The sequence below is a fragment of the Coregonus lavaretus genome (assembly GCF_964263955.1).
Source record: "Coregonus lavaretus genome assembly, contig: HAP1_SCAFFOLD_2286, whole genome shotgun sequence".
In the NCBI taxonomy this organism is placed as follows: domain Eukaryota; kingdom Metazoa; phylum Chordata; class Actinopteri; order Salmoniformes; family Salmonidae; genus Coregonus; species Coregonus lavaretus.
In genome coordinates, this window is record NW_028161459.1 from 1 (window position 1) to 27,500 (window position 27,500).

Genomic DNA, 27,500 nt, shown 5'->3' on the forward strand with positions numbered 1-27,500 from the left:
TTTTTAGGTAGTTGTGAGACCAACCACTGTCCCTTGTTAGACCGTAAATCTCATTGACATATTCCTCATATTCTAACGTATTTATTAATTCGGTGTCCTATATTTTTCGACTTCCTCCTCTTTCCGAGCGCGCTCTGCCTCGAAGGAAATGCTGCAGTCCTCGCGTGCTGGTTGGCTGAATAGCACAAAATGCTGCAGTCCTCGCGCGCTGGTTGGCTGAATGGCACATATGATGGGACTAGGACTAGGACAGAAATGTCCCCAGAACCAGGATTAAGAAACATGGACTAGTCAATCTCATCATTAGCTGCTGTGATGGGTGCTCCATTCAAGCATTTAACTGCTTCCTGCTGATTTCAGCTGAGCTGAACACGTCTATGCCATCCTGTCCACAGCACTTTGGGGAAAGAACATGTCCTAGAAGGATCCGTGTGACCCATGTCATTTGGAGCCAGGGACCTACGTAGCCCCCTAATTCACTACCTTTCTGTTTCCCGTGCAGGTATTAACAACCCAGTGCTGGTGGCCAACAGGTTACTGAGTGAAGCCCAGAAAGGGAAGCTGTCAGCCGGACGAATACCTCCCTGGTAAACATCTCTTTTTAAAACACTATCTTGTCTATTATCTGGTCTTACCTTTCACAGATTGACTTTGCAGAACTGATTGTTACCCAGAGACTCTGATAACTATTACTGTAGCAATTACTTGAATAGCAGCAACACACTAATTCACAAGGGAATCATGGTGAAAAGGATATCTGAACTGACTGGGGGAAAAAAATATCCATGGGGGCAAGAGATAGATGTGTGATTTAACTGTGTGATCTCTGTGAAGACTTTCCTCCGCTGATCGCATCGCTATTGTCCTTTTCCCCGTTAGCTTTCTAGTGGGTCGAGGAGCACATGACTGGGCTGTGAGCCATGGGATACCCTCCCTGTCCCTCAGAGAAGATGGCTACCAGTGAGTATCTATCAATCATCAATCATGTTTTCTAGCTGGGGGGGAGGGGGGTCAGGTTCACTCAAACCTTTTGAGTGAACCTGACCATATCATAATGACCAGCCTGACCATATCATAATGACCAGCCTGACCATATCATAATGACCAACCTGACCATATCATAATGACCAGCCTGACCATATCATAATGACCAACCTAACCATCTTGACCATATCATAATGACCAGCCTGACCATATCATAATGACCAACCTAACCAACCTGACCATATCATAATGACCAACCTGACCATATCATTATGACCAGCCTGACCATATCATAATGACCAGCCTGACCATATCATAATGACCAACCTGACCATATCATTATGACCAGCCTGACCATATCATAATGACCAGCCTGACCATATCATAATGACCAGCCTGACCATATCATTATGACCAACCTGACCATATCATAATGACCAGCCTGACCATATCATAATGACCAACCTGACCATATCATAATGACCAGCCTGACCATATCATAATGACCAACCTAACCATCCTGACCATATCATAATGACCAGCCTGACCATATCATAATGACCAACCTAACCAACCTGACCATATCATAATGACCAACCTGACCATATCATTATGACCAGCCTGACCATATCATAATGACCAGCCTGACCATATCATAATGACCAACCTGACCATATCATTATGACCAGCCTGACCATATCATAATGACCAGCCTGACCATATCATAATGACCAGCCTGACCATATCATTATGACCAACCTGACCATATCATAATGACCAGCCTGACCATATCATAATGACCAACCTAACCAACCTGACCATATCATAATGACCAGCCTGACCAACCTGACCATATCATTATGACCAGCCTGACCAACCTGACCATATCATAATGGCCAATAACTCTGAATAAACTCTTACTCTGCACCTTTGTTAGTGTGAACTGCGAGTCGAACCTGGCATAAAAAATCACTTACAAGAACAAGTTTTCCTTTTATTCTCCAATATAAAGCCCAATAAATTGAAAGACCAACCAAGAGTTTGTTTGAAGCGTGCCTCCATGTTATTTGTAGTTATAGGGTGTTTGCACGCAAAAGCTCCGATGCATGTCAGAGTGATGTGTTTTCAACATTAACAGGCCAAACTTTTTGTTCCACAGTGGAGATCAATGCAGTTACTGTACTGGAGAGCACACAAGCACACATAAACTTGAACCTCTGGACAATAAACTAGATACTGACTGGCATGGTCTTATCCAATAATACAACAGTATTGCAGTGCTTGAAACAGAGCAGAAACAGCTGGATTTGTTCTATTTCTGTCTGTGTTTTCTTAAGGGCTCTTGCCAGAGTATATTCTTGCCCTGGTCAAAGTAGTTCACTACATAGAGAATAGGGTGCCATTTGTGACAGCCTTGATGTCTGGGCATTTCATGCCATCCCGTTTTTAAAGCATTGATTAATAATTCAGAGATATAATGAGTGTTTACACATCTGGTAGTGGTACTCTCTCACTCCCCCCCTCCCTCGCTCCTCTCTTCCCCCCCTCACTCTATTTCTCTCTCCATGTCTCCCCCCTATCTCTCTCTCTCTCTCTCTCTCTCTCTCTCTCGTTCCCTCTCTCTCTCTCTCTCTCTCTCGTTCCCTCTCTCTCTCTCTCTCTCTCTCTCTCGTTCCCTCTCTCTCTCTCTCTCTCTCTCTCGTTCCCTCTCTCTCTCTCTCTCTCTCTCTCTCGTTCCCTCTCTCTCTCTCTCTCTCGTTCCCTCTCTCTCTCTCTCTCTCGTTCCCTCTCTCTCTCTCTCTCTCTCTCTCTCGTTCCCTCTCTCTCTCTCTCTCTCTCTCTCTCGTTCCCTCTCTCTCTCTCTCTCTCTCTCTCTCTCTCTCTCTCTCTCTCTCTCTCTCTCTCTCTCTCTCTCTCTCTCTCGTTCCCTCTCTCTCTCGTTCCCTCTCTCTCTCTCTCTCTCTCTCTCTCTCTCTCTCTCTCTCGTTCCCTCTCTCTCTGTCTCTCTCACTCTCTTTCCCCCACCCTCTCTCTCTCTCTCTCTCTTTTGCTCTCACTCTCTTTCCCCCTCCATCTCTCTCTCCCCTCTTTCTCTATCTGTCTCTCTTTCCCTCCCTCCCCCCCACACATCTGGTAGTGGTACTCTCTCACTCCCTCCCTCCCTCGCTCCCTCTCTTCCCCCCTCACTCTATTTCTCTCTCCCTCTCTCTCTCTCCCTCTCTCTCTCTCGTTCCCTCTATCTCGTTCCTTCTTTCTCTCTCTCTCTCTCTCTCTCAATTCAATTCAATTCAATTCAATTCAAGCTGCTTTATTGGCATGAAAAACATTGCGTCAATATTGCCAAAGCAACAATGTATACAATATACATTGTAATAAAATAATAAATAATAACAAATAATAATAAAAATGGTAGTAAATAATAATAAATAAATAACAACAATAAAATGGTAACAGTCAATAGTATAAATGTAATAAATATACAAATCTAAATATGGAAAATGAAACTATAACTAACTTATAACTAAATAACGGTCATCTTCACCATTATATCAGTACTACAACTACCATCATCATCATTACTACTACTACTACAACCACCATCATTAAACTGCTATCATTACCATCACCCCTACTACCATCATCATTACTACTACTACCACCACCACCATCATTAAACTGCCATCATTCCCATTACCACCCATACCACTACTATTTGGAATGATAAACAACAATAATAATGGTAATAACAATAATAGCAATAACAATAATAATAAGTACGTTACTATTTACTATGCAGATGTTATTATTCAGTGTCCCTCAGGCTATGGCAGGCAAATACATATTTGGCTGCAAGAGGAGCCATTGCTCCTTCGCCCATGAGTATTTTTAGTTTTTCCTCTGGGTTTAATAAGTTACAATTTGGAATAAATCTAGTCATTTCTGTGAATAATGAATCTCTTTGTGAGGAATATTCATCACAGTAAAGGAGAAAGTGCATCTCTATTTCTACCTCCCCTGTCGTGCAGTGACCACATATACGCTCCTCTTTGGGTAGCCATGTCTTTTTATGTCTGCCGGTTTCTATTGCCAATTGGTGGTCACTCAGCCTGTACTTGGTAAGGATCTGTCTCTGCTTCGTACCTCTGACAGAGTAGAGATAATCAGACAATTCATATTCTCTGTTTAGGGTCAGATAGCAATTTAGTCGGCTTTGGGATTTTGTTTTGTTTTTCCAATGTTGTAAATATGAGTCTTTTGATTGGTTCATGATTTTGTTCATTGGAATTCTTTCTTTTGAAGCAGTGCTGGTGTCAGCTTGGTTGGTTAGGTCCAACACCAGCTGACTGAGAGGGCTCGTTTCTGGGCTCAGCTCTTGGGTTTGAAGTGCTTTAAATTGCAGACTTGAATTTGGACTTGAATTTAGATGTAGCCAAAATTGTAATGATCTTTTCTGTATTTTCATTACTACTGGAAAGCGACCCAATTCTGCCCTACATGCATTAGTTGGTGTATTTCTCTGGACTTGTAGAATTTTCCGACAGAATTCTGCATGTAGGGCTTCAATTGGATGTTTGTCCCATATTTTAAAGTCCAGTTTATTGAGTGGCCCCCAATCCTCACTTCCGTAAAGAGCTATTGGTAGGATTACACTGTCAAATATTTTGGTCCAAATTCTAATTGGGATATTGATTTTGAATAATTTCATTTTTATTGCATACAATGCTCTGCGGGCTTTTTCTTTGAGTGCATTCACTGCCATATTAAAGTTTCCCGATGCAGATATGGTCAGACCAAGGTATGTGTAATTTTTAGTGTGTTCAATTATGGTGTTGTTCAGGGTGAATTTATATTTGTGTTTCTGACATCTGTTTTTTTTTTGGAAAATCATGATTTTAGTTTTTTTGAAATTTACTGCCAGGGCCCAATTATTGCAATATTGCTCTAGAATGTTAAGGTTCTGTTGAAGACCTTCTTTGGTTGGTGATAGAAGTACCAAGTCATCAGCATATAGCAGGTATTTTACCTCTGTGTCAAATAGTGTGAGTCCTGGGGCTGGAGAATGGTCTAACACTCTCTCTCTCTCTCTCTCTCTCTCTCTCTCTCCCTCTACCTCTCTCTCTCTCTCTCTCTCTCCTCTCTCTCTCTCTCTCGTTCTCTCTCTCTCTCTCTCTCTCGTTCTCTCTCTCTCTCTCTCGTTCTCTCTCTCTCTCGTTCTCTCTCTCTCTCTCTCGTTCTCTCTCTCTCTCGTTCTCTCTCTCTCTCTCTCGTTCTCTCTCTCTCTCGTTCTCTCTCTCTCGTTCTCTCTCTCTCGTTCCCTCTCTCTCTCTCTCTCTCTCTCTCTCTCTCACTCTCTTTCCCCCACCCTCTCTCTCTCTCTCTCTTTTGCTCTCACTCTCTTTCCCCTCCATCTCTCTCTCCCCTCTTTCTCTCTCTATCTGTCTCTCTTTCCCCCCACACATCTGGTAGTGGTACTCTCTCACTCCCTCCCTCCCTCGCTCCTCTCTTCCCCCCCTCACTCTATTTCTCTCTCCCTCTCTCTCTCTCGTTCTCTCGTTCTCTCTCTCTCTCTCTCTCTCTCTCTCTCTCTCTCTCTCTCTCTCTCTCGTTCTCTCTCTCTCTCTCGTTCCCTCTCTCTCTCTCTCGTTCCCTCTCTCTCTCTCTCGTTCCCTCTCTCTCTCTCTCTCTCTCGTTCCCTCTCTCTCTGTCTCTCTCACTCTCTTTCCCCCACCCTCTCTCTCTCTCTCTCTCTTTTGATCTCACTCTCTTTCCCCCTCCATCTCTCTCTCCCCCCCCCCCCCCCCCCCCCCCCCCGGTTCAGTCATTGGCTCCATGTTAGTTTTACTAAGCCTGATTGCATTCCATTTAATTGTCTAAATGTCTTAATTGCACAGATTTGATTTCCCAGCTACTCTTTGATTAGAAGATTCGACATGAGCAGAACAAAACGGTCTAATAGCTTATTTGATAGGGGGTCTCAATTAGTTTTTGGTTTGTTTTCTGGAAGTCATTAAACCTTAATAAGGATTGAGTAACATACTTATCATTTTCACTGGGAGTCTGGATACTGTGTGTAGGCTGTATATGTCTCTGCCTGCCTCACAGCCCATTTGATTAATAATGTCTTGATTAGAGCGAGGAATTTTCTTTGTCTCCAAAGGGTAATTCTGTGGCAGCAGACTGGGACATAAAGGGTAATTCTGTGGCAGCAGACTGGGACATAAAGGGTCATTCTGTGGCAGCAGACTGGGACATAAAGGGTCATTCTGTGGCAGCAGACTGGGACATAAAGGGTAATTCTGTGGCAGCAGACTGGGACATAAAGGGTCATTCTGTGGCAGCAGACTGGGACATAAAGGGTCATTCTGTGGCAGCAGACTGGGACATAAAGGGTCATTCTTTGGCAGCAGACTGGGACATAAAGGGTCATTCTGTGGCAGCAGACTGGGACATAAAGGGTCATTCTGTGGCAGCAGACTGGGACATAAAGGGTCATTCTGTGGCAGCAGACTGGGACATAAAGGGTCATTCTGTGGCAGCAGACTGGGACATAAAGGGTCATTCTGTGGCAGCAGACTGGGACATAAAGGGTCATTCTGTGGCAGCAGACTGGGACATAAAGGGTCATTCTGTGGCAGCAGACTGGGACATAAAGGGTCATTCTGTGGCAGCAGACTGGGACATAAAGGGTCATTCTGTGGCAGCAGACTGGGACATAAAGGGTAATTCTGCATGCTGACTGCAGGAATGTCCACCAGAGCTGTTGCCAGATAATTTAATATTAATTTCTCTACCATAAGCCACCTCCAACATTGTTTTAGAGAATTTGGCAGTACGTCCAACCGGCCTCTACCAATTTGGAAACCACGGCAGCCCAGGACCTCCACATCCGGCTTGTTCACCTGCGGGATCGTCGGGGGGGGGGTTTCCAAATTCAGCAAAATCTTTGAAATTATTGGATGTTGCGTAAATATTTTTGTTCAGGATATTATATTAGGAATATAACCCTTGCCACTGGGGGGAATATGTAGTTTGGGGTCTGCAGACCTCCCCTGACATGACCACCTTCAACTAATCACCCTGGCACATAAAATAACTCATCTATCTTATCTTGCCTTCTCTCTACGGTATATGAGCTATGTGTTCTGTGTAGCCATCTCTCTACGGTATATGAGCTATATGTTCTGTGTAGCCATCTCTCTACGGTATATGAGCTATGTGTTCTGTGTAGCCATCTCTCTACGGTATATGAGCTATGTGTTCTGTGTAGCCATCTCTCTACGGTATATGAGCTATGTGTTCTGTGTAGCCATCTCTCTACGGTATATGAGCTATGTGTTCTGTGTAGCCATCTCTCTACGGTATATGAGCTATGTGTTCTGTGTAGCCATCTCTCTACGGTATATGAGCTATGTGTTCTGTGTAGCCATCTCTCTACGGTATGTGAGCTATGTGTTCTGTGTAGCCTTCTCTCTACGGTATATGAGCTATGTGTTCTGTGTAGCCATCTCTCTACGGTATATGAGCTATGTGTTCTGTGTAGCCATCTCTCTACGGTATATGAGCTATGTGTTCTGTGTAGCCTTCTCTCTACGGTATATGAGCTATGTGTTCTGTGTAGCCATCTCTCTACGGTATATGAGCTATGTGTTCTGTGTAGCCATCTCTCTACGGTATATGAGCTATGTGTTCTGTGTAGCCATCTCTCTACGGTATATGAGCTATGTGTTCTGTGTAGCCATCTCTCTACGGTATATGAGCTATGTGTTCTGTGTAGCCATCTCTCTACGGTATATGAGCTATGTGTTCTGTGTAGCCTTCTCTCTACGGTATATGAGCTATGTGTTCTGTGTAGCCATCTCTCTACGGTATATGAGCTATGTGTTCTGTGTAGCCATCTCTCTACGGTATATGAGCTATATGTTCTGTGTAGCCATCTCTCTACGGTATATGAGCTATGTGTTCTGTGTAGCCATCTCTCTACGGTATATGAGCTATGTGTTCTGTGTAGCCTTCTCTCTACGGTATATGAGATAGATTTGAAGTCAGAAGTTTACATACACCTTAGCCAAATACATTTAAACTCTGTTTTTCACAATTCTTGACATTTAATCCTAGTAACAATTCCCTGTCTTATGTCAGTTAGGATCACCACTTTATTTTAAGAATGTGAAATGTCAGAATAATAGAAGAGAGAATGATTTATTTCAGCTTTTATTTATTTCATCACATTCCCAGTGGGTCAGAAGTTTACATACACTCAATTAGTATTTTGGTAGCATTGCCTTTAAATTGTTTAACTTGGGTCAAACGTTTCGGGTTCCCTTCCACAAGCTTCCCACAATAAGTTGGGTGAATTTTGGCCCATTCCTCCTTACAGAGCTTGTGTAACTGAGTCAGGTTTGTAGGCCTCCTTGCTCGCACATGCCTTTTCAGTTCTGCCCACAAATGTTCTACAGGATTGAGGTCAGGGCTTTGATGGCCACTCCAATACCTTGTCTTTGTTGTCCTTAAGCCATTTTGCCACAACTATGGAAGTATGCTTGCGGTCATTGTCCATTTGGAAGACCCATTTGCGACCAAGCTTTAACTTCCTGACTGATGTCTTGAGATGTTCCTTCAATATATCCACATAATTTTCCTTCCTCATGATGCCATCTATTTTGTGAAGTGCACCAGACCCTCCTGCAGCAAAGCACCCCCACAGCATGATGCTGCCACCCCAGTGCTTCACGGTTGGGATGGTGTTCTTCGGCTTGCAAGCATACCCCCTTTTTCCTCCCAAAATAATGATGGTCATGATGGCCAAACAGTTCTATTTTTGTTTCATCAGACCAGAGGACATTTCTCCAAAAAGTACGATCTTTGTCCCCATGTGCAGTTGCAAACCGTAGTCTGGCTTTTTTATGGCGGTTTTGGAGCAGTGGCTTCTTCCTTGCTGAGCGGCCTTTCAGGTTATGTCGATATAGGACTCGTTTTGCTGTGGGTATAGATACTTTTGTACCTGCTTCCTCCAGCATCTTCACAAGGTCCTTTGCTGTTGTTCTGGGATTGATTTGCACTTTTCGCACCAAAGTACGTTCATCTCTAGGAGACAGAACGCCTCTCCTTCCTGAGTGGTATGATGGCTGCATGGTCCCATGGTGTTTATACTTGCGTACTATTTTTGTACAGATGAACGTGGTACCTTCAGGCGTTTGGAAATTGCTCCCAAGGATGAACCAGACTTGTCTACAATTTTTTGTTGTTGTTGAGGTCTTGGCTGATTTCTTTTGATCTTTCCATGATATCAAGCAAAGAGGCACTGAGTTTGAAGGTAGGCCTTGAAATACATCCACAGGTACACCTCCAATTGACTCAAATGATGCCAATTAGCCTATCAGAAGCTTCTAAAGCCATGACATCATTTTCTGGAATCTTCCAAGCTGTTTAACAGCACAGTCAACTTAGTGTATGTAAACTTCTGACCCACTGGAATTGTGATACAGTGAATTATAAGTGAAATAATCTGTCTGTAAACAATTGTTGGAAAAATTACTTGTGTCATGCACAAAGTAGATGTCCTAACCGACTTGCCAAAACGATAGTTTGTTAAGAAGAAATTTGTGGAGTGGTTGAAAAACGAGTTTTAATGACTCCAACCTAAGTGTATGTAAACTTCCGACATCAACTGTACACATCTCTCTACGGTATATGAGCTATGTGTTCTGTGTAGCCATCTCTCTACGGTATATGAGCTATGTGTTCTGTGTAGCCATCTCTCTACGGTATATGAGCTATGTGTTCTGTGTAGCCATCTCTCTACGGTATATGAGCTATGTGTTCTGTGTTGCCTTCTCTCTACGGTATATGAGCTATGTGTTCTGTGTTGTGTAGAGTTCAGTCTATCAGCCTACAAGAGGAACAAGCACAAGATGGAGCTGGCAGAGAAGGTGGAGACAGGGTTTAATCATCGCACCAAGAAGAGACGACAATCAAGTGAAAACGTGAGTGACTCCCTCCTACACACCTGCTCACTTCAGCACCTGGTCAGAGTCATCAACCACGTCACCTGTCTCTTCTGACAAGAGAATGTGGGGAGCATTTCAGGTCTGTTTCCCCGGACACAGATAAAACCTAGTCACTTTCAATGGATAATTTTGAGTTATTTTAGTCTGGGCTTAATCTGTGTCCGGGAAACCAGTCCTTGGTATTTTACTTGTACCATAATATTACTGTAAACTGGCTCGGCATGACTAAAAATAATCTGAAAAGGGAGTAAGTAATTAGTGAAGTGTGGTCAGAGAGATGCTGACTGTTTCATTAAAGAAACATGCATCAAGCTTTTCCTTACCCCCCAACCTTCACTCCACACCCTCAGCGATATCCTCCACTCCACACATTTAACCAGTCCTAAATCCAGTAGTGTGTCCTCCTGTAATCCAAGGGGTTGCCAGATGACTATGGGAGGAAACTAGACAGACACACAGACCGTCCTGTAATCTGTCTGATGCCGATGGGAGGAAACCACAGTATAATGATGACTTGGCGATATGGGGGGTGTGGACACCTCAATTACTCACAATCAAAGACATCACACACACTCGTAGTTACTTAGGCGCACACACAGGCAAGAACGCACACGCACACACACACACACACTGAATGCTTGCAATAAGACAACTTAACATAGAAGGTGTTTAAAATGACAGAATGATTGCGATCCGTTTAGCTGACAGACATGTTCTCAGACACGCAACGAGGGATGGCCTGATAGCTGTATGCATAAGTATTTTCTCTCTTAATAGTGCCACTTCTGCTCCTCCATTTGTATTTATTATGGATCCCCATCAGTTCCTGTCAAGGCAGCAGCTACTCTTCCTGGGGTTTATTATGGATCCCCATTAGTTCCTGCCAAGGCAGCAGCTACTCTTCCTGGGGTTTATTATGGATCCCCATTAGTTCCTGCCAAGGCAGCAGCTACTCTTCCTGGGGTTTATTATGGATCCCCATTAGTTCCTGCCAAGGCAGCAGCTACTCTTCCTGGGGTTTATTATGGATCCCCATTAGTTCCTGCCAAGGCAGCAGCTACTCTTCCTGGGGTTTATTATGGATCCCCATTAGTTCCTGCCAAGGCAGCAGCTACTCTTCCTGGGGTTTATTATGGATCCCCATTAGTTCCTGCCAAGGCAGCAGCTACTCTTCCTGGGGTTTATTATGGATCCCCATTAGTTCATGCCAAGGCAGCAGCTACTCTTCCTGGGGTTTATTATGGATCCCCATTAGTTCCTGCCAAGGCAGCAGCTACTCTTCCTGGGGTTTATTATGGATCCCCATTAGTTCCTGTCAAGGCAGCAGCTACTCTTCCTGGGTTCCGGCAAAATTAAGGCAGTTATTCAAACAGACAGCTCTTAATAGTGCCACTTCTGCTTCTCCATGCTCCTCTGACACTCAGTCCCTGTGCTCAAGAACAGCAAGGTAACCTGTCTATATGACTACCGACACGTAGCCCTCACATCTGTAGCCATGAAATGCTTTGAGAGGATGGTCATGGCTCACATCAACACCATTATCCCAGACACCCTGGACCCACTCCAATTTGCATACCGCCCCAACAGATCCACAGATGATGCAATCTCTATTGCACTCCACACTGCCCTTTCCCACCTGGACAAGAGGAACACCTACGTGAGAATGTTGTTAATTGACTACAGCTCAGCATTCAACACCATAGTGCCCTCAAAGCTCATCACTAAGCTAAGGACCCTGGGACTAAACACCTCCCTCTGCAACTGGATCCTGTACTTCCTGACGGGCCGCCCCCAGGTGGTAAGGGTAGGTAACAACACATCCGCCACACTGATCCTCAACACGGGGGCCCCTCAGGGGTGCGTGCTCAGTCCCCTCCTGTACTCACTGTTCACCCATGACTGCATGGCCAGGCACGACTCCAACACCATCCATTACGTTTGCTGACGACACAACAGTGGTAGGCCTGAATACCGACAACGATGAGACAGCCTATAGGGAGGAGGTCAGTGACCTGGCAGTGTGGTGCCAGGACAACAACCTCTCCCTCAACGTCAGCAAGACAAAGGAGTGTGGACTACAGGAAACTAAGGGCCGAGCACACCCCCATCCACATCGACGGGGCTGTAGTGGGGCAGGTAGAGAGCTTCAAGTTCCTCGGTGTCCACATCACTAAGGAATTAACATGGTCCACATACACCAATGTGAAGAAGGCACGACAACGCCTCTTCCTCCTCAGGAGGCTGATTTGGAATGGGCCGTCAGATCCTCAAAGTTCTACAGCTGCACCATCGAGAGCATCCTGACTGGTTGCATCACTGCCTGGTATGGCAACTGCTCGGCATCCGTCCGTAAGGCGCTACAGAGGGTAGTGCGTACGGCCCAGTACATCACTGGGGCCAAGCTTCCTGCCATCCAGGACCTCTATACCAGGCGGTGTCAGAGGAAGGCCAGAGAAATTGTCAAAGTCTCCAGCCACCCTAGTCATAGACTGTTCTCTCTGCTACCGCACGGCAAGCGGTACCGGAGTGCCAAGTCTGGAACCAACAGGACTCTGAACAGCTTCTACCCTCAAGCCATAAGACTGCTAAGCACACACACACACACACACACACACACACACTTTCTGCTATACTGAACAAAAAGATAAATGCAACATGCAACAATTTCAAAGATTTTACTGAGTTACAGTTCATATAAGGAAATCAGTCAATTGAAATAAATGTATTAGGCCCTAATCTATGGATTTCACATGACTGGGCAGGGGCGCAGCCATGGGTGGGCTTGGGAGGGCATAGGCCCACCCACTGGGGAGCCAGGCCCACCCACTGGGGAGCCAGGCCCAGCCAATCAGAATGAGTTTTTACCCACAAAAGGGCTTTATTATAGACAGAAATACTCCTCAGCATCCCCCCAACCCCCCTCAGACGATCCCGCGTGTGAAGAAGCCGGATGTGGAGGTCCCGGGCTGGCGTGGTTTCCAAATTGGTCGATAAATTAACATTCAATTCTCTGGCAACAGCTCTGTTGGATATTCCTGCAGTCAGCATGCCAAGTGCACGCTCCCTCAAAGCTTGAGACATCTGTGGCATTGTGTTGTCTGACAAAACTGCACATTTTAGAGTGGCCTTTTATTGTCCCCAGTACAATAATAATAATAATAATAATAATAATAATATGCCATTTAGCAGACGCTAAGTTATTCCTTAAAGAGGTGGGGTTTCAAATGTCTCCGGAAGGTGGTGAGTGACTCCGCTGTCCTGGCGTCGTGAGGGAGCTTGTTCCACCATTGGGGTGCCAGAGCAGCGAACAGTTTTGACTGGGCTGAGCGGGAACTATGCTTCCGCAGAGGAAGGGGAGCCAGCAGGCCAGAGGTGGATGAACGCAATGCCCTCGTTTGGGTGTAGGGACTGATCAGAGCCTGAAGGTACGGAGGTGCCGTTCCCCTCACTGCTCCATAGGCAAGCACCATGGTCTTGTAACGGATGCGAGCTTCAACTGGAAGCCAGTGGAGTGTGCGGAGGAGGTGGGTGACGTGAGAGAACTTGGGAAGGTTGAACACCAGACGGGCTGCGGCATTCTGGATGAGTTGTAGGGGTTTAATGGCACAGGCAGGGAGCCCAGCCAACAGCGAGTTGCAGTAATCCAGACGGGAGATGACAAGTGCCTGGATTAGGACCTGTGCCGCTTCCTGTGTAAGGCAGGGTCGTACTCTCCGAATGTTGTAGAGCATGAACCTGCAGGATCGGGTCACCGCCTTGATGTTAGCGGAGAACGACAGGGTGTTGTCCAGGGTCACGCCAAGGCTCTTCGCACTCTGGGAGGAGGACACAACGGAGTTGTCAACCGTGATGGCGAGATCATGGAACGGGCAGTCCTTCCCCGGGAGGAAGAGCAGCTCCGTCTTGCCAGGGTTCAGCTTGAGGTGGTGATCCGTCATCCATACTGATATGTCTGCCAGACATGCAGAGATGCGATTCGCCACCTGGTTATCAGAAGGGGGAAAGGAGAAGATTAGTTGTGTATCGTCAGCGTAGCAATGATAGGAGAGGCCATGTGAGGATATGACAGAGCCAAGTGACTTGGTGTATAGGGAGAAAAGGAGAGGGCCTAGAACTGAGCCCTGGGGGACACCAGTGGTGAGAGCACGTGGTGCGGAGACAGCTTCTCGCCACGCCACTTGGTAGGAGCGACCGGTCAGGTAGGACGCAATCCAGGAGTGAGCCGCGCCGGAGATGCCCAGCTCGGAGAGGGTGGAGAGGAGGATCTGATGGTTCACAGTATCAAAGGCAGCAGACAGGTCTAGAAGGACAAGAGCAGAGGAGAGAGAGTTAGCTTTAGCAGTGCGGAGAGCCTCCGTGACACAGAGAAGAGCAGTCTCAGTTGAATGACCAGTCCTGAAACCTGACTGGTTTGGATCAAGAAGGTCATTCTGAGAGAGATAGCAAGAGAGTTGGCTAAAGACGGCATGCTCAATAGTTTTGGAAAGAAAAGAAAGAAGGGATACTGGTCTGTAGTTGTTGACATCAGTGGGATCGAGTGTTGGTTTTTTGAGAAGGGGTGCAACTCTCGCTCTCTTGAAGACGGAAGGGACATAGCCAGCGGTCAAGGATGAGTTGATCAGCGAGGTGAGGTAGGGGAGAAGGTCACCGGAGATGGTCTGGAGAAGAGAGGAGGGGATGGGGTCAAGCGGGCAGGTTGTTGGGCGGCCTGCAGTCACTAGTCGCAAGATTTTATCTGGAGAGAGAGGGGAGAAAGAAGTCAAAGCATAGGGTAGGGCAGTGTGAGCAGGACCAGCAGTGTCATTAGACTTAACAAAGGAGGATCGGATGTCGTCAACCTTCTTTTCAAAGTGGTTTACGAAGTCATCCACAGAGAGGGAGGAGGGGGGGGGTGGGGGGGAGGATTCAGCAGTGAGGAGAATGTGGCAAAGAGCTTCCTAGGGTTAGAGGCAGATGCTTGGAATTTAGAGTGGTAGAAAGTGGCCTTAGCAGCAGAAACAGATGAAGAAAATGTAGAGAGGAGGGAGTGAAAAGATGCCAGGTCGGCAGGGAGTTTAGTTTTCTTCCATTTCCGCTCAGCTGCCCGGAGCTCTGTTCTGTGAGCTCGCAATGAGTCATCAAGCCACGGAGCTGGAGGGGAGGACCGAGCCGGCCGGGAGGATAGGGGACACAGGGAGTCAAAGGATGCAGAAAGGGAGGAGAGGAGGGTTGAGGAGGCAGAATCAGGAGATTGGAGGGAGAAGGATTGAGCAGAGGGAAGAGATGATAGGATGGAAGAGGAGAGAGTAGTGGGAGAGAGAGAGCGAAGGTTGCGGCGGCGCGTTACCATCTGTGTAGGGGCAGAGTGTGTAGTGTTGGAGGAGAGCGAGAGAGAAAAGGATACAAAGTAGTGGTCGGAGACATGGAGGGGAGTTGCAGTGAGATTAGTAGAAGAGCAACATCTAGTAAAGATGAAGTCAAGCGTATTGCCTGCCTTGTGAGTAGGGGGGGACGGTGAGAGGGTGAGGTCAAAAGAGGAGAGGAGTGGAAAGAAGGAGGCAGAGAGAAATGAGTCAAATGTAGACGAAGGGAGGTTGAAATCCCCCAAAACTGTGAAGGGTGAGCCATCCTCAGGAAAGGAACTTATCAAGGCGTCAAGCTCATTGATGAACTCTCCAAGGGAACCTGGAGGGCGATAGATGACAAGGATATTAAGCTTAAATGGGCTAGTGACTGTGACAGCGTGGAATTCAAATGAGGAGATAGACAGATGGGTTAGGGGAAAAATTGAGAATGACCACTTGGGAGAGATGAGGATTCCTGTGCCACCACCCCTCTGACCAGATGCTCTCGGGGTATGCGAGAACACATGGTCAGACGAGGAGAGAGCAGTAGGAGTAGCAGTGTTTTCAGTGGTAATCCATGTTTCCGTCAGCGCCAGGAAGTCGAGGGACTGGAGGTTAGCATAGGCTGGGATGAAGTCAGCTTTGTTGGCAGCAGAACGGCAGTTCCAGAGGCTGCCTGAGACCTGGAACTCCAGGTGTGGGGTGCGTGCAGGGACCACCAGGTTAGAGAGGCAGCAGCCACGCGGTGTGAGGCGTTTGTGTAGCCTGTGCAGAGAGGAGAGAACAGGGATAGGCAGAGGCATAGTTGACAGGCTGTAGCAAATGGCTACAATAATGCAGAGGAGATCGGAATGAAATGAACTAAACATCTGGAAGAAGAGAGAGCAGGGCCTCCCTCACCAAAACTTCCACCTCAGAAACTATAATTGTTTCACTGAACCACCCGAACAAAAACTCTCCCAACTTCCACTTTAGAAATCAGAATTGTTGTAAACTACAGCGGTTCAATGTTTCAAGGAATAGACTGAACTTACTTTATTCAGCTAGCTAACTATGACGCCATAGCTAACTAGCATGCTAGCATCCAATAACACACAGTTTAGCACCAATACTTGGTTACAACAAACTACCAATAGTGTGTTAACACACTAAACAGATAATTTGTGTCCGTGTCTAGTTCTTTCATAACGCAGCAATAATTAAACGTTGGCTAGCTAGCACAAAGATATTGTATTTAGCTACTACAGTACCGCTAGCTTGTAGTGTTGGCTAGCTAGCAATGGCTGCTGTGTTGACTTTGTTTGAAAAACGGCGTCGCTGCGAACGAATGTAGCTGGCTAAAAGGATATTGTATTTAGTTGCTACCGTTGCTAATAGCTACTCGCCAGCTAGTCCAGGAGGTGAGTTAGCTAGCTAGCTTCGTGCTACACCCGGCACCGCCGCACCGCCGAATACAAAAGTAACCTACAATAACTACACAACAACTACCCACAACAGCCCACGATGCCTACCTATAATACCTAATAATATACAGCCCACGATGCCTACCTATAATACCTAACTACAATCTAAATACATAGTTTAAGCCTTACTCGACAAAGCCCAAGCTATGTATAAAGCCAAACTTACCCGACGCCAGCTGTCTGGGTGGCAGACTGCAATCAGTGTGCCACACCTGTGCCACACCTGTCAGGTGGATGGATGAGGAAAGGAGAGGAGAGGAGAGGAGAGGAGAGGAGAGGAGAGGAGAGGAGAGGAGAGGAGAGGAGGATGGGGATGAAGAGGTGGAGGTGGAGGTGGAGGAGGGAAACATCAGGGTGCAAAAGAGCAAAATAAATAACAATATGGGGATGAGGTAGTTGGGCGGGCTAATTTCAGATGGGCTGTGTACAGGTGCAGTGATCGGTAAGCTGCTCTGACAACTGATGCTTATAGTTAGTGAGGGAGATAAGAGTCTCCAGCTTCAGAGATTTTTGCAATTCGTTCCAGTCATTGGCAGCAGAGAACTGGAAGGAATGGCGGCCAAAGGAGGTGTTGGCTTTGGGGATGACCAGTGAGATACAGTGGGGAAAAAAAGTATTTAGTCAGCCACCAATTGTGCAAGTTCTCCCACTTAAAAAGATGAGAGAGGCCTGTAATTTTCATCATAGGTACACGTCAACTATGACAGACAAAATGAGAAAAGAATTTCCAGAAAATCACATTGTAGGATTTTTAATGAATTTATTTGCAAATTATGGTGGAAAATAAGTATTTGGTCAATAACAAAAGTTTCTCAATACTTTGTTATATACCCTTTGTTGGCAATGACACAGGTCAAACGTTTTCTGTAAGTCTTCACAAGGTTTTCACACACTGTTGCTGGTATTTTGGCCCATTCCTCCATGCAGATCTCCTCTAGAGGAGTGATGTTTTGGGGCTGTCGCTGGGCAACATGGACTTTCAACTCCCTCCAAAGATTTTCTATGGGGTTGAGATCTGGAGACTGGCTAGGCCACTCCAGGACCTTGAAAGGCTTCTTACGAAGCCACTCCTTCATTGCCCGGGCGGTGTGTTTGGGATCATTGTCATGCTGAAAGACCCAGCCACGTTTCATCTTCAATGCCCTTGCTGATGGAAGGAGGTTTTCACTCAAAATCTCACGATACATGGCCCCATTCATTCTTTCCTTTACACGGATCAGTCGTCCTGGTCCCTTTGCAGAAAAACAGCCCCAAAGCATGATGTTTCCACCCCCATGCTTCACAGTAGGTATGGTGTTCTTTGGATGCAACTCAGCATTCTTTGTCCTCCAAACATGACGAGTTTAGTTTTTACCAAAAAGTTCTATTTTGGTTTCATCTGACCATATGACATTCTCCCAATCATCTTCTGGATCATCCAAATGCACTCTAGCAAACTTCAGACGGGCCTGGACATGTACTGGCTTAAGCAGGGGGACACGTCTGGCACTGCAGGATTTGGGTCCCTGGCGGCGTAGTGTGTTACTGATGGTAGGCTTTGTTACTTTGGTCCCAGCTCTCTGCAGGTCATTCACTAGGTCCCCCCGTGTGGTTCTGGGATTTTTGCTCACCGTTCTTGTGATCATTTTGACCCCACGGGGTGAGATCTTGCGTGGAGCCCCAGATCGAGGGAGATTATCAGTGGTCTTGTATGTCTTCCATTTCCTAATAATTGCTCCCACAGTTGATTTCTTTAAACCAAGCTGCTTACCTATTGCAGATTCAGTCTTCCCAGCCTGGTGCAGGTCTACAATTTTGTTTCTGGTGTCCTTTGACAGCTCTTTGGTCTTGGCCATAGTGGAGTTTGGAGTGTGACTGTTTGAGGTTGTGGACAGGTGTCTTTTATACTGATAACAAGTTCAAACAGGTGCCATTAATACAGGTGACGAGTGGAGGACAGAGGAGCCTCTTAAAGAAGAAGTTACAGGTCTGTGAGAGCCAGAAATCGTGCTTGTTTGTAGGTGACCAAATACTTATTTTCCACCATAATTTGCAAATAAATTCATAAAAAATCCTACAATGTGATTTTCTTGATTTTTTTCCCTCAATTTGTCTGTCATAGTTGACGTGTACCTATGATGAAAATTACAGGCCTCTCTCATCTTTTTAAGTGGGAGAACTTGCACAATTGGTGGCTGACTAAATACTTTTTTCCCCCACTGTATACCTGCTGGAGCGCAGACTACGGGTGGGTGCTGCTATGGTGACCAATGAGCTAAGATAAGGCGGGGATTTGCCTAGCAGTGATTTATAGATGGCCTGGAGCCAGTGGGTTTGACGACGAACATGTAGTGAGGGCCAGCCAACGAGAGCGTACAGGTCACAATGGTGGGTAGTACATGGGGCTTTGGTGACAAAACGGATGGCACTGTGATAGACTACATCCAATTTGCTGAGTAGAGTGTTGGAGGCTATTTTGTAAATGACATCGCCGAAGTCAAGGGATCAGTAGGATAGTCAGTTTTACGAGGGCATGTTTGGCAGCATGAGTGAAGGAGGCTTTGTTTGCGAAATAGGAAGCTGATTCTAGATTTAACTTTGGATTGGAGATTCTTAATGTGAGTATGGAAGGAGAGTTTACAGTCTAACCAGACACCTAGGTATTTGTAGTTGTCCACATACTCTAGGTCAGACCCGTCGAGAGTGGTGATTCTAGTCAGGTGGGCGGGTGCCAGCAGCGTTCGATTGAAGAGCATGCATTTAGTTTTACTAGTGTTTAAGAGCAGTTGGAGGTTACTGAAGGATTGTTGTATGGCATTGAAGCTCGTTTGGAGGTTTGTTAACACAGTGTCCAATGAAGGGCCAGATGTATACAAAATGGTGTCGTCTGCGTAGAGGTGGATCTGAGAGTCACCAGCAGCAAGAGCGACATCATTGATATACATGGAGAAAAGAGTCGGCCCAAGAATTGAACCCTGTGGCACCCCCATAGAGACTGCCATAGGTCCAGACAACAGGCCCTCCGATTTGACACATTGAACTCTATCTGAGAAGTAGTTGGTGAACCAGGCGAGGCAGTCATTTGAGAAACCAAGGCTATTTAGTCTGCCAATAAGAATGCGGTGGTTGACAGAGTCGAAAGCCTTGGCCAGGTTGATGAAGACGGCTGCACAGTACTGTCTTTTATCGATCGCGTTTTAAATATCGTTTAGGACCTTGAGTGTGGCTGAAGTGCACCCATGACCAGCTCGGAAACCGGATTGCATAGCGGAGAAGGTACGGTGGGATTCGAAATGGTCGGTGATCTGTTTGTTAACTTGGCTTTCAAATACTTTCGAAAGGCAGGGCAGGATAGATATAGGTCTGTAACAGTTTGGATCTAGAGTGTCACCCCCTTTGAAGAGGGGGATGACCGCAGCAGCTTTCCAATCTCTGGGGATCTCAGACGTTACGAAAGAGAGGTTGAACAGGCTTGTAACTTACAGGAGCAATTAGGGTTAAGTGCCTTGCTCAAGGGCACATCGGCAGATTTTTCACCTAGTCGGCTCGGGGATTAGAACCAGCGACCTTTCGGTTACTGGCACAACGCTCTTAACCACTAAGCTACATTTACATTTACATTTACATTTACGTCATTTAGCAGACGCTCTTATCCAGAGCGACTTACAAATAGGTGCATTCACCTTATAGCCAGTGGGACAACCACTTTACAATGTTTTTTTTGTTTTTTTTAATGTTTGTTTTTTTGGGGGTGGGGGTGGGTTGGCGTAAAGGGGGGGTGGGGGTAGAAGGATTACTTTATCCTATCCCAGGTATTCCTTAAAGAGGTGGGCTTTCAAATGTCTCCGGAAGGTGGTGAGTGACTCCGCTGTCCTGCCGCCCCAAGCAGTTCACTTGTAGTTTTCCCACATACCTATGTCATTGTTTACCCAGTTCATTTGGATTAATCATAAACTTAAGTTTGATTTATCCTGAACCATTTGAAGAAGAGATGATTCATTAAACAAAGAGAACAATGCCAACTGTATTAGGGTTAATGTTTCAGTTGGCTAGTGGAGGTGTTTGATTTGCTTTCCTAGGCTCCTCCCCTGGGTTTTCCTCCACCAGTGATATTATAGCCTAAATGTTACCGGATGATTCATATGTAGTCCACTTCTCTGGCCACAGAAGTCTTGGTGGTCTGCTTTCACCTGGCAGGATTTGAGGCCTAGTTGATCAACCATTAGTGAGATGAGGAGAAACACTATCAGTTGGTGGCTGGGCCGTACTGTTATTGTTGTTGTAGAAGTATTAAAACAATGTCAGTTGAGTCAATATTTCCACTTTGAGTCCGTACTTAACATTAACGTTTAACGTTTTGTAGGTTTTTTTATTGTATTATTTATTTTATTTTCGCAATCATATCCTTTTTTTTTTTTACTTTGAACTTGTTCAACTTTATAGCAGACCAATTCAAAACAGCTTCCATTTGAGGAGTCTAGTGCTGTGAATATGAGCTGTATCAGAATCATGTGGTGTTTTTGAGAGAGAGAGAGAGAGAGAGAGAGTGCATTGAGTACAAAAAGTATCCGAGAATCGTGTTGATTTCATGCAAAATGTTGATTGCAGCTGGTCTGGTTCTGATTTTCATACATAAATGTTTTTTTATATCTCTGCCAAGCCATAACAATGTTCCCATTTAATTTCTCTCTGATTTAAAAAAAACAATAACAAAAACAACAACAACAACATCTGATTGAGACAGAAGCACCTGTTCCGTAACCATGTGGATTACGGACAGAGAAGAGTGGAACTTCTAGAAATTGAATTGCACATAATATTTGTAATTTTACTTTAATAGATTTTTTACATACTTTTGGTTATGTAGTGTATGTGGACCAGAGTATGTGAGTAAAGTTGAGCTGTTGGAAATTGCTTTCCTATCACTCTGCACTCACAGAAAAAAAACTGCCGCTCCATTCATTAAAATCACAATTTAACCAACACCTACAGTGAGGGGAAAAAAGTATTTGATCCCCTGCTGATTTTGTACGTTTTCCCACTGACAAAGACATGATCAGTCTATAATTTTAATGGTAGGTTTATTTGAACAGTGAGAGACAGAATAACAACAACAACAAAATCCAGAACAACGCATGTCAAAATTTTTTATAAATTGATTTGCATTTGAATGAGGGAAATAAGTATTTGACCCCCTCTCAATCAGAAAGATGTCTGGCTCCCAGGTGTCTTTTATACAGGTAACGAGCTGAGATTAGGAGCACACTCTTAAAGGGAGTGCTCCTAATCTCAGTTTGTTACCTGTATAAAAGACACCTGTCCACAGAAGCAATCAATCAATCAGATTCCAAACTCTCCAGCATGGCCAAGACCAAAGAGCTCTCCAAGGATGTCAGGGACAAGATTGTAGACCTACACAAGGCTGGAAGGGGCTACAAGACCATCGCCAAGCAGCTTGGTGAGAAGGTGACAACAGTTGGTTCGATTATTCGCAAATGGAAGAAACACAAAAGTACTGTCAATCTCCCTCGGCCTGGGGCTCCATGCAAGATCTCGTTGCTTCCAGAGGCAGTTTGGAACTCGGTAGTGAGTGTTGCAACCGAAGACAGATGATTTCTTACACGCTACGCTCTTCAGCACTCGGTGGTCCCGCTCTGTGAGCTTGTGTGGCCTACCACTTCAGGGCTGAGCCGTTGTTGCTCCTAGATGTTTTCCATTCACAATAACAGCACTTACAGTTGACCGGGGCAGCTCTAGCAGGGCAGACATTTGACCAACTGACTTGTTGGAAAGGTGGCATCCTATGACGGTGCCACGTTGAAAGTCACTGAGCTCTTCAGTAAAGCCACTTACTGCCGATGTTTGTCTATGGAGATTGCACGGCTGTGTGCTCGATTTTAATACACCTGTCAGCAACGGGTGTGGCTGAAATAGCCAAATCCACTAATTTGAAGGGGTCTGACGTTCAAGAAGGGTTTGACTAAAATCCCTAATGTCAACAGCGTGAATACTGATATCCATATATAATTAGAAAAGGATCTGTCTTTGCCTGATACATGTTCAGTCTGATGTGAGACTATGATTTGCTGGCTATTAGTGAGGAGTCCCTGGAGACTGCTGGCTATTAGTGAGGAGTCCCTGGAGACTGCTGGCTATTAGTGAGGAGTCCCTGGAGACTGCTGGCTATTAGTGAGGAGTCCCTGGAGACTGCTGGCTATTAGTGAGGAGTCCCTGGAGACTGCTGGCTATTAGTGAGGAGTCCCTGGAGACTGCTGGCTATTAGTGAGGAGTCCCTGGAGACTGCTGGCTATTAGTGAGGAGTCCCTGGAGACTGTTGGCTATTAGTGAGGAGTCCCTGGAGACTGCTGGCTATTAGTGAGCAGTCCCTGGAGACTGCTGGCTATTAGTGTGGAGTCCCTGGAGACTGCTGGCTATTAGTGTGGAGACCCTGGAGACTGCTGGCTATTAGTGAGGAGTCCCTGGAGACTGCTGGCTATTAGTGAGGAGTCCCTGGAGACTGCTGGCTATTAGTGAGGAGTCCCTGGAGACTGCTGGCTATTAGTGAGGAGTCCCTGGAGACTGCTGGCTATTAGTGAGGAGTCCCTGGAGACTGCTGGCTATTAGTGAGGAGTCCCTGGAGACTGCTGGCTATTAGTGAGGAGTCCCTGGAGACTGCTGGCTATTAGTGAGGAGTCCCTGGAGACTGCTGGCTATTAGTGTGAGGAGTCCCTGGAGACTGCTGGCTATTAGTGTGGAGTCCCTGGAGACTGCTGGCTATTAGTGAAGAGTCCCTGGAGACTGCTGGCTATTAGTGAGGAGTCCCTGGAGACTGCTGGCTATTAGTGAGGAGTCCCTGGAGACTGTTGGCTATTAGTGAGGAGTCCCTGGAGACTGCTGGCTATTAGTGAGCAGTCCCTGGAGACTGCTGGCTATTAGTGTGGAGTCCCTGGAGACTGCTGGCTATTAGTGTGGAGACCCTGGAGACTGCTGGCTATTAGTGAGGAGTCCCTGGAGACTGCTGGCTATTAGTGAGGAGTCCCTGGAGACTGCTGGCTATTAGTGAGGAGTCCCTGGAGACTGCTGGCTATTAGTGAGGAGTCCCTGGAGACTGCTGGCTATTAGTGAGGAGTCCCTGGAGACTGCTGGCTATTAGTGAGGAGTCCCTGGAGACTGCTGGCTATTAGTGAGGAGTCCCTGGAGACTGCTGGCTATTAGTGAGGAGTCCCTGGAGACTGCTGGCTATTAGTGAGGAGTCCCTGGAGACTGCTGGCTATTAGTGTGAGGAGTCCCTGGAGACTGCTGGCTATTAGTGTGGAGTCCCTGGAGACTGCTGGCTATTAGTGAGGAGTCCCTGGAGACTGCTGGCTATTAGTGAGGAGTCCCTGGAGACTGCTGGCTATTAGTGAGGAGTCCCTGGAGACTGCTGGCTATTAGTGAGGAGTCCCTGGAGACTGCTGGCTATTAGTGAGGAGTCCCTGGAGACTGCTGGCTATTAGTGAAGAGTCACTGGAGACTGCTGGCTATTAGTGAGGAGTCCCTGGAGACTGCTGGCTATTAGTGAGGAGTCCCTGGATACTGCTGGCTATTAGTGAAGAGTCCCTGGAGACTGCTGGCTATTAGTGAAGAGTCCCTGGAGACTGCTGGCTATTAGTGAGGAGTCCCTGGAGACTGCTGGCTATTAGTGTGGAGTCCCTGGAGACTGCTGGCTATTAGTGAGGAGTCCCTGGAGACTGCTGGCTATTAGTGAGGAGTCCCTGGAGACTGCTGGCTATTAGTGAGGAGTCCCTGGAGACTGCTGGCTATTAGTGAGGAGTCCCTGGAGACTGCTGGCTATTAGTGAGGAGTCCCTGGAGACTGCTGGCTATTAGTGAGGAGTCCCTGGAGACTGCTGGCTATTAGTGAGGAGTCCCTGGAGACTGCTGGCTATTAGTGAGGAGTCCCTGGAGACTGCTGGCTATTAGTGAAGAGTCCCTGGATACTGCTGGCTATTAGTGAGGAGTCCCTGGAGACTGCTGGCTATTAGTGAGGAGTCCCTGGAGACTGCTGGCTATTAGTGAGGAGACCCAGGATACTGCTGGCTATTAGTGAAGAGTCACTGGAGACTGCTGGCTATTAGTGAGGAGTCCCTGGAGACTGCTGGCTATTAGTGAGGAGTCCCTGGATACTGCTGGCTATTAGTGAAGAGTCCCTGGAGACTGCTGGCTATTAGTGAAGAGTCCCTGGAGACTGCTGGCTATTAGTGTGGAGTCCCTGGAGACTGCTGGCTATTAGTGTGGAGTCCCTGGAGACTGCTGGCTATTAGTGAGGAGTCCCTGGAGACTGCTGGCTATTAGTGAGGAGTCCCTGGAGACTGCTGGCTATTAGTGAGGAGTCCCTGGAGACTGCTGGCTATTAGTGAGGAGTCCCTGGAGACTGCTGGCTATTAGTGAGGAGTCCCTGGAGACTGCTGGCTATTAGTGAGGAGTCCCTGGAGACTGCTGGCTATTAGTGAGGAGTCCCTGGAGACTGCTGGCTATTAGTGTGGAGTCCCTGGAGACTGCTGGCTATTAGTGTGGAGTCCCTGGAGACTGCTGGCTATTAGTGAGGAGTCCCTGGAGACTGCTGGCTATTAGTGAGGAGTCCCTGGAGACTGCTGGCTATTAGTGAGGAGTCCCTGGAGACTGCTGGCTATTAGTGAGGAGTCCCTGGAGACTGCTGGCTATTAGTGAGGAGTCCCTGGAGACTGCTGGCTATTAGTGAAGAGTCCCTGGAGACTGCTGGCTATTAGTGAGGAGTCCCTGGAGACTGCTGGCTATTAGTGAAGAGTCCCTGGAGACTGCTGGCTATTAGTGAGGAGTCCCTGGAGACTGCTGGCTATTAGTGAGGAGTCCCTGGAGACTGCTGGCTATTAGTGAGGAGTCCCTGGAGACTGCTGGCTATTAGTGTGGAGTCCCTGGAGACTGCTGGCTATTAGTGAGGAGACCCAGGAGACTGCTGGCTATTAGTGAGGAGTCCCTGGAGACTGCTGGCTATTAGTGTGGAGACCCAGGAGACTGCTGGCTATTAGTGAGGAGTCCCTGGAGACTGCTGGCTATTAGTGAGGAGTCCCTGGAGACTGCTGGCTATTAGTGAGGAGTCCCTGGAGACTGCTGGCTATTAGTGAAGAGTCCCTGGAGACTGCTGGCTATTAGTGAGGAGACCCTGGATACTGCTGGCTATTAGTGAGGAGTCCCTGGAGACTGCTGGCTATTAGTGAGGAGTCCCTGGAGACTGCTGGCTATTAGTGAGGAGTCCCTGGATACTGCTGGCTATTAGTGAGGAGTCCCTGGAGACTGCTGGCTATTAGTGAAGAGTCCCTGGAGACTGCTGGCTATTAGTGAGGAGTCCCTGGAGACTGCTGGCTATTAGTGAGGAGTCCCTGGAGACTGCTGGCTATTAGTGAAGAGTCCCTGGAGACTGCTGGCTATTAGTGAGGAGTCCCTGGAGACTGCTGGCTATTAGTGAGGAGTCCCTGGAGACTGCTGGCTATTAGTGAGGAGTCCCTGGAGACTGCTGGCTATTAGTGTGGAGTCCCTGGAGACTGCTGGCTATTAGTGAGGAGTCCCTGGATACTGCTGGCTATTAGTGAGGAGTCCCTGGAGACTGCTGGCTATTAGTGAGGAGTCCCTGGAGACTGCTGGCTATTAGTGAGGAGTCCCTGGAGACTGCTGGCTATTAGTGAAGAGTCCCTGGAGACTGCTGGCTATTAGTGAGGAGTCCCTGGATACTGCTGGTTTAATACAATGTGTTTCTAGACAGGGTTTGTTTTGGAAAAGCTGGAGTCTGAAGGCTCAAGGAGTCTAAAGAGAATGTTGTCTTTAAACACAGGTTCACTGGAGAAGAGATGTTCAGACAGTTCATGGAAAGAAAGAAAGAAAAAGAAAGAAAGAAAGAAAGAAAGAGGAACTCAGTCAGATCATGTATCATAATGTCTCTAGTCTGTGGAAGAGCGATTCATCACGCAGACCTCTACCAGCCTCTTCCTCCCATCATGCCATCCACCGACGCAGACCTCTACCAGCCTCTTCCTCCCACCATGCCATCCACCGACGCAGACCTCTACCAGCCTCTTCCTCCCATCATGCCATCCACCTCTACCAGCCTCTTCCTCCCATCATGCCATCCACCTCTACCAGCCTCTTCCTCCCATCATGCCATCCACCGACGAAGACCTCTACCAGCCTCTTCCTCCCATCATGCCATCCACCTCTACCAGCCTCTTCCTCCCATCATGCCATCCACCTCTACCAGCCTCTTCCTCCCATCATGCCATCCACCGACGCAGACCTCTACCAGCCTCTTCCTCCCATCATGCCATCCACCGACGCAGACCTCTACCAGCCTCTTCCTCCCATCATGCCATCCACCGACGCAGACCTCTACCAGCCTCTTCCTCCCATCATGCCATCCACCGACGCAGACCTCTACCAGCCTCTTCCTCCCATCATGCCATCCACCGACGCAGACCTCTACCAGCCTCTTCCTCCCATCATGCCATCCACCGACGCAGACCTCTACCAGCCTCTTCCTCCCATCATGCCATCCACCTCTACCAGCCTCTTCCTCCCATCATGCCATCCACCGACGCAGACCTCTACCAGCCTCTTCCTCCCATCATGCCATCCACCTCTACCAGCCTCTTCCTCCCATCATGCCATCCACCTCTACCAGTCTCTTCCTCCCATCATGCCATCCACCTCTACCAGTCTCTTCCTCCATCAACC

The 27,500-nt window shown here is 47.0% G+C and overlaps 1 protein-coding gene across 1 annotated transcript in view; it reads left to right on the forward strand.

Annotated features, from left to right (window-relative positions):
* Positions 1-502: 502 nt before the first annotated feature.
* The window catches only part of LOC311120647 (threonine aspartase 1-like), a gene marked incomplete at both ends in the record, with an annotated part of 76,106 nt that continues 49,108 nt past the window's right edge, over positions 503-27,500 (forward strand). Inside the window, 4 exon segments of the mRNA XM_084195230.1 lie at positions 503-587; positions 880-934; positions 936-960; positions 9,859-9,968. Coding sequence (XP_084051356.1) covers positions 503-587; positions 880-934; positions 936-960; positions 9,859-9,968 — 275 coding nt within the window.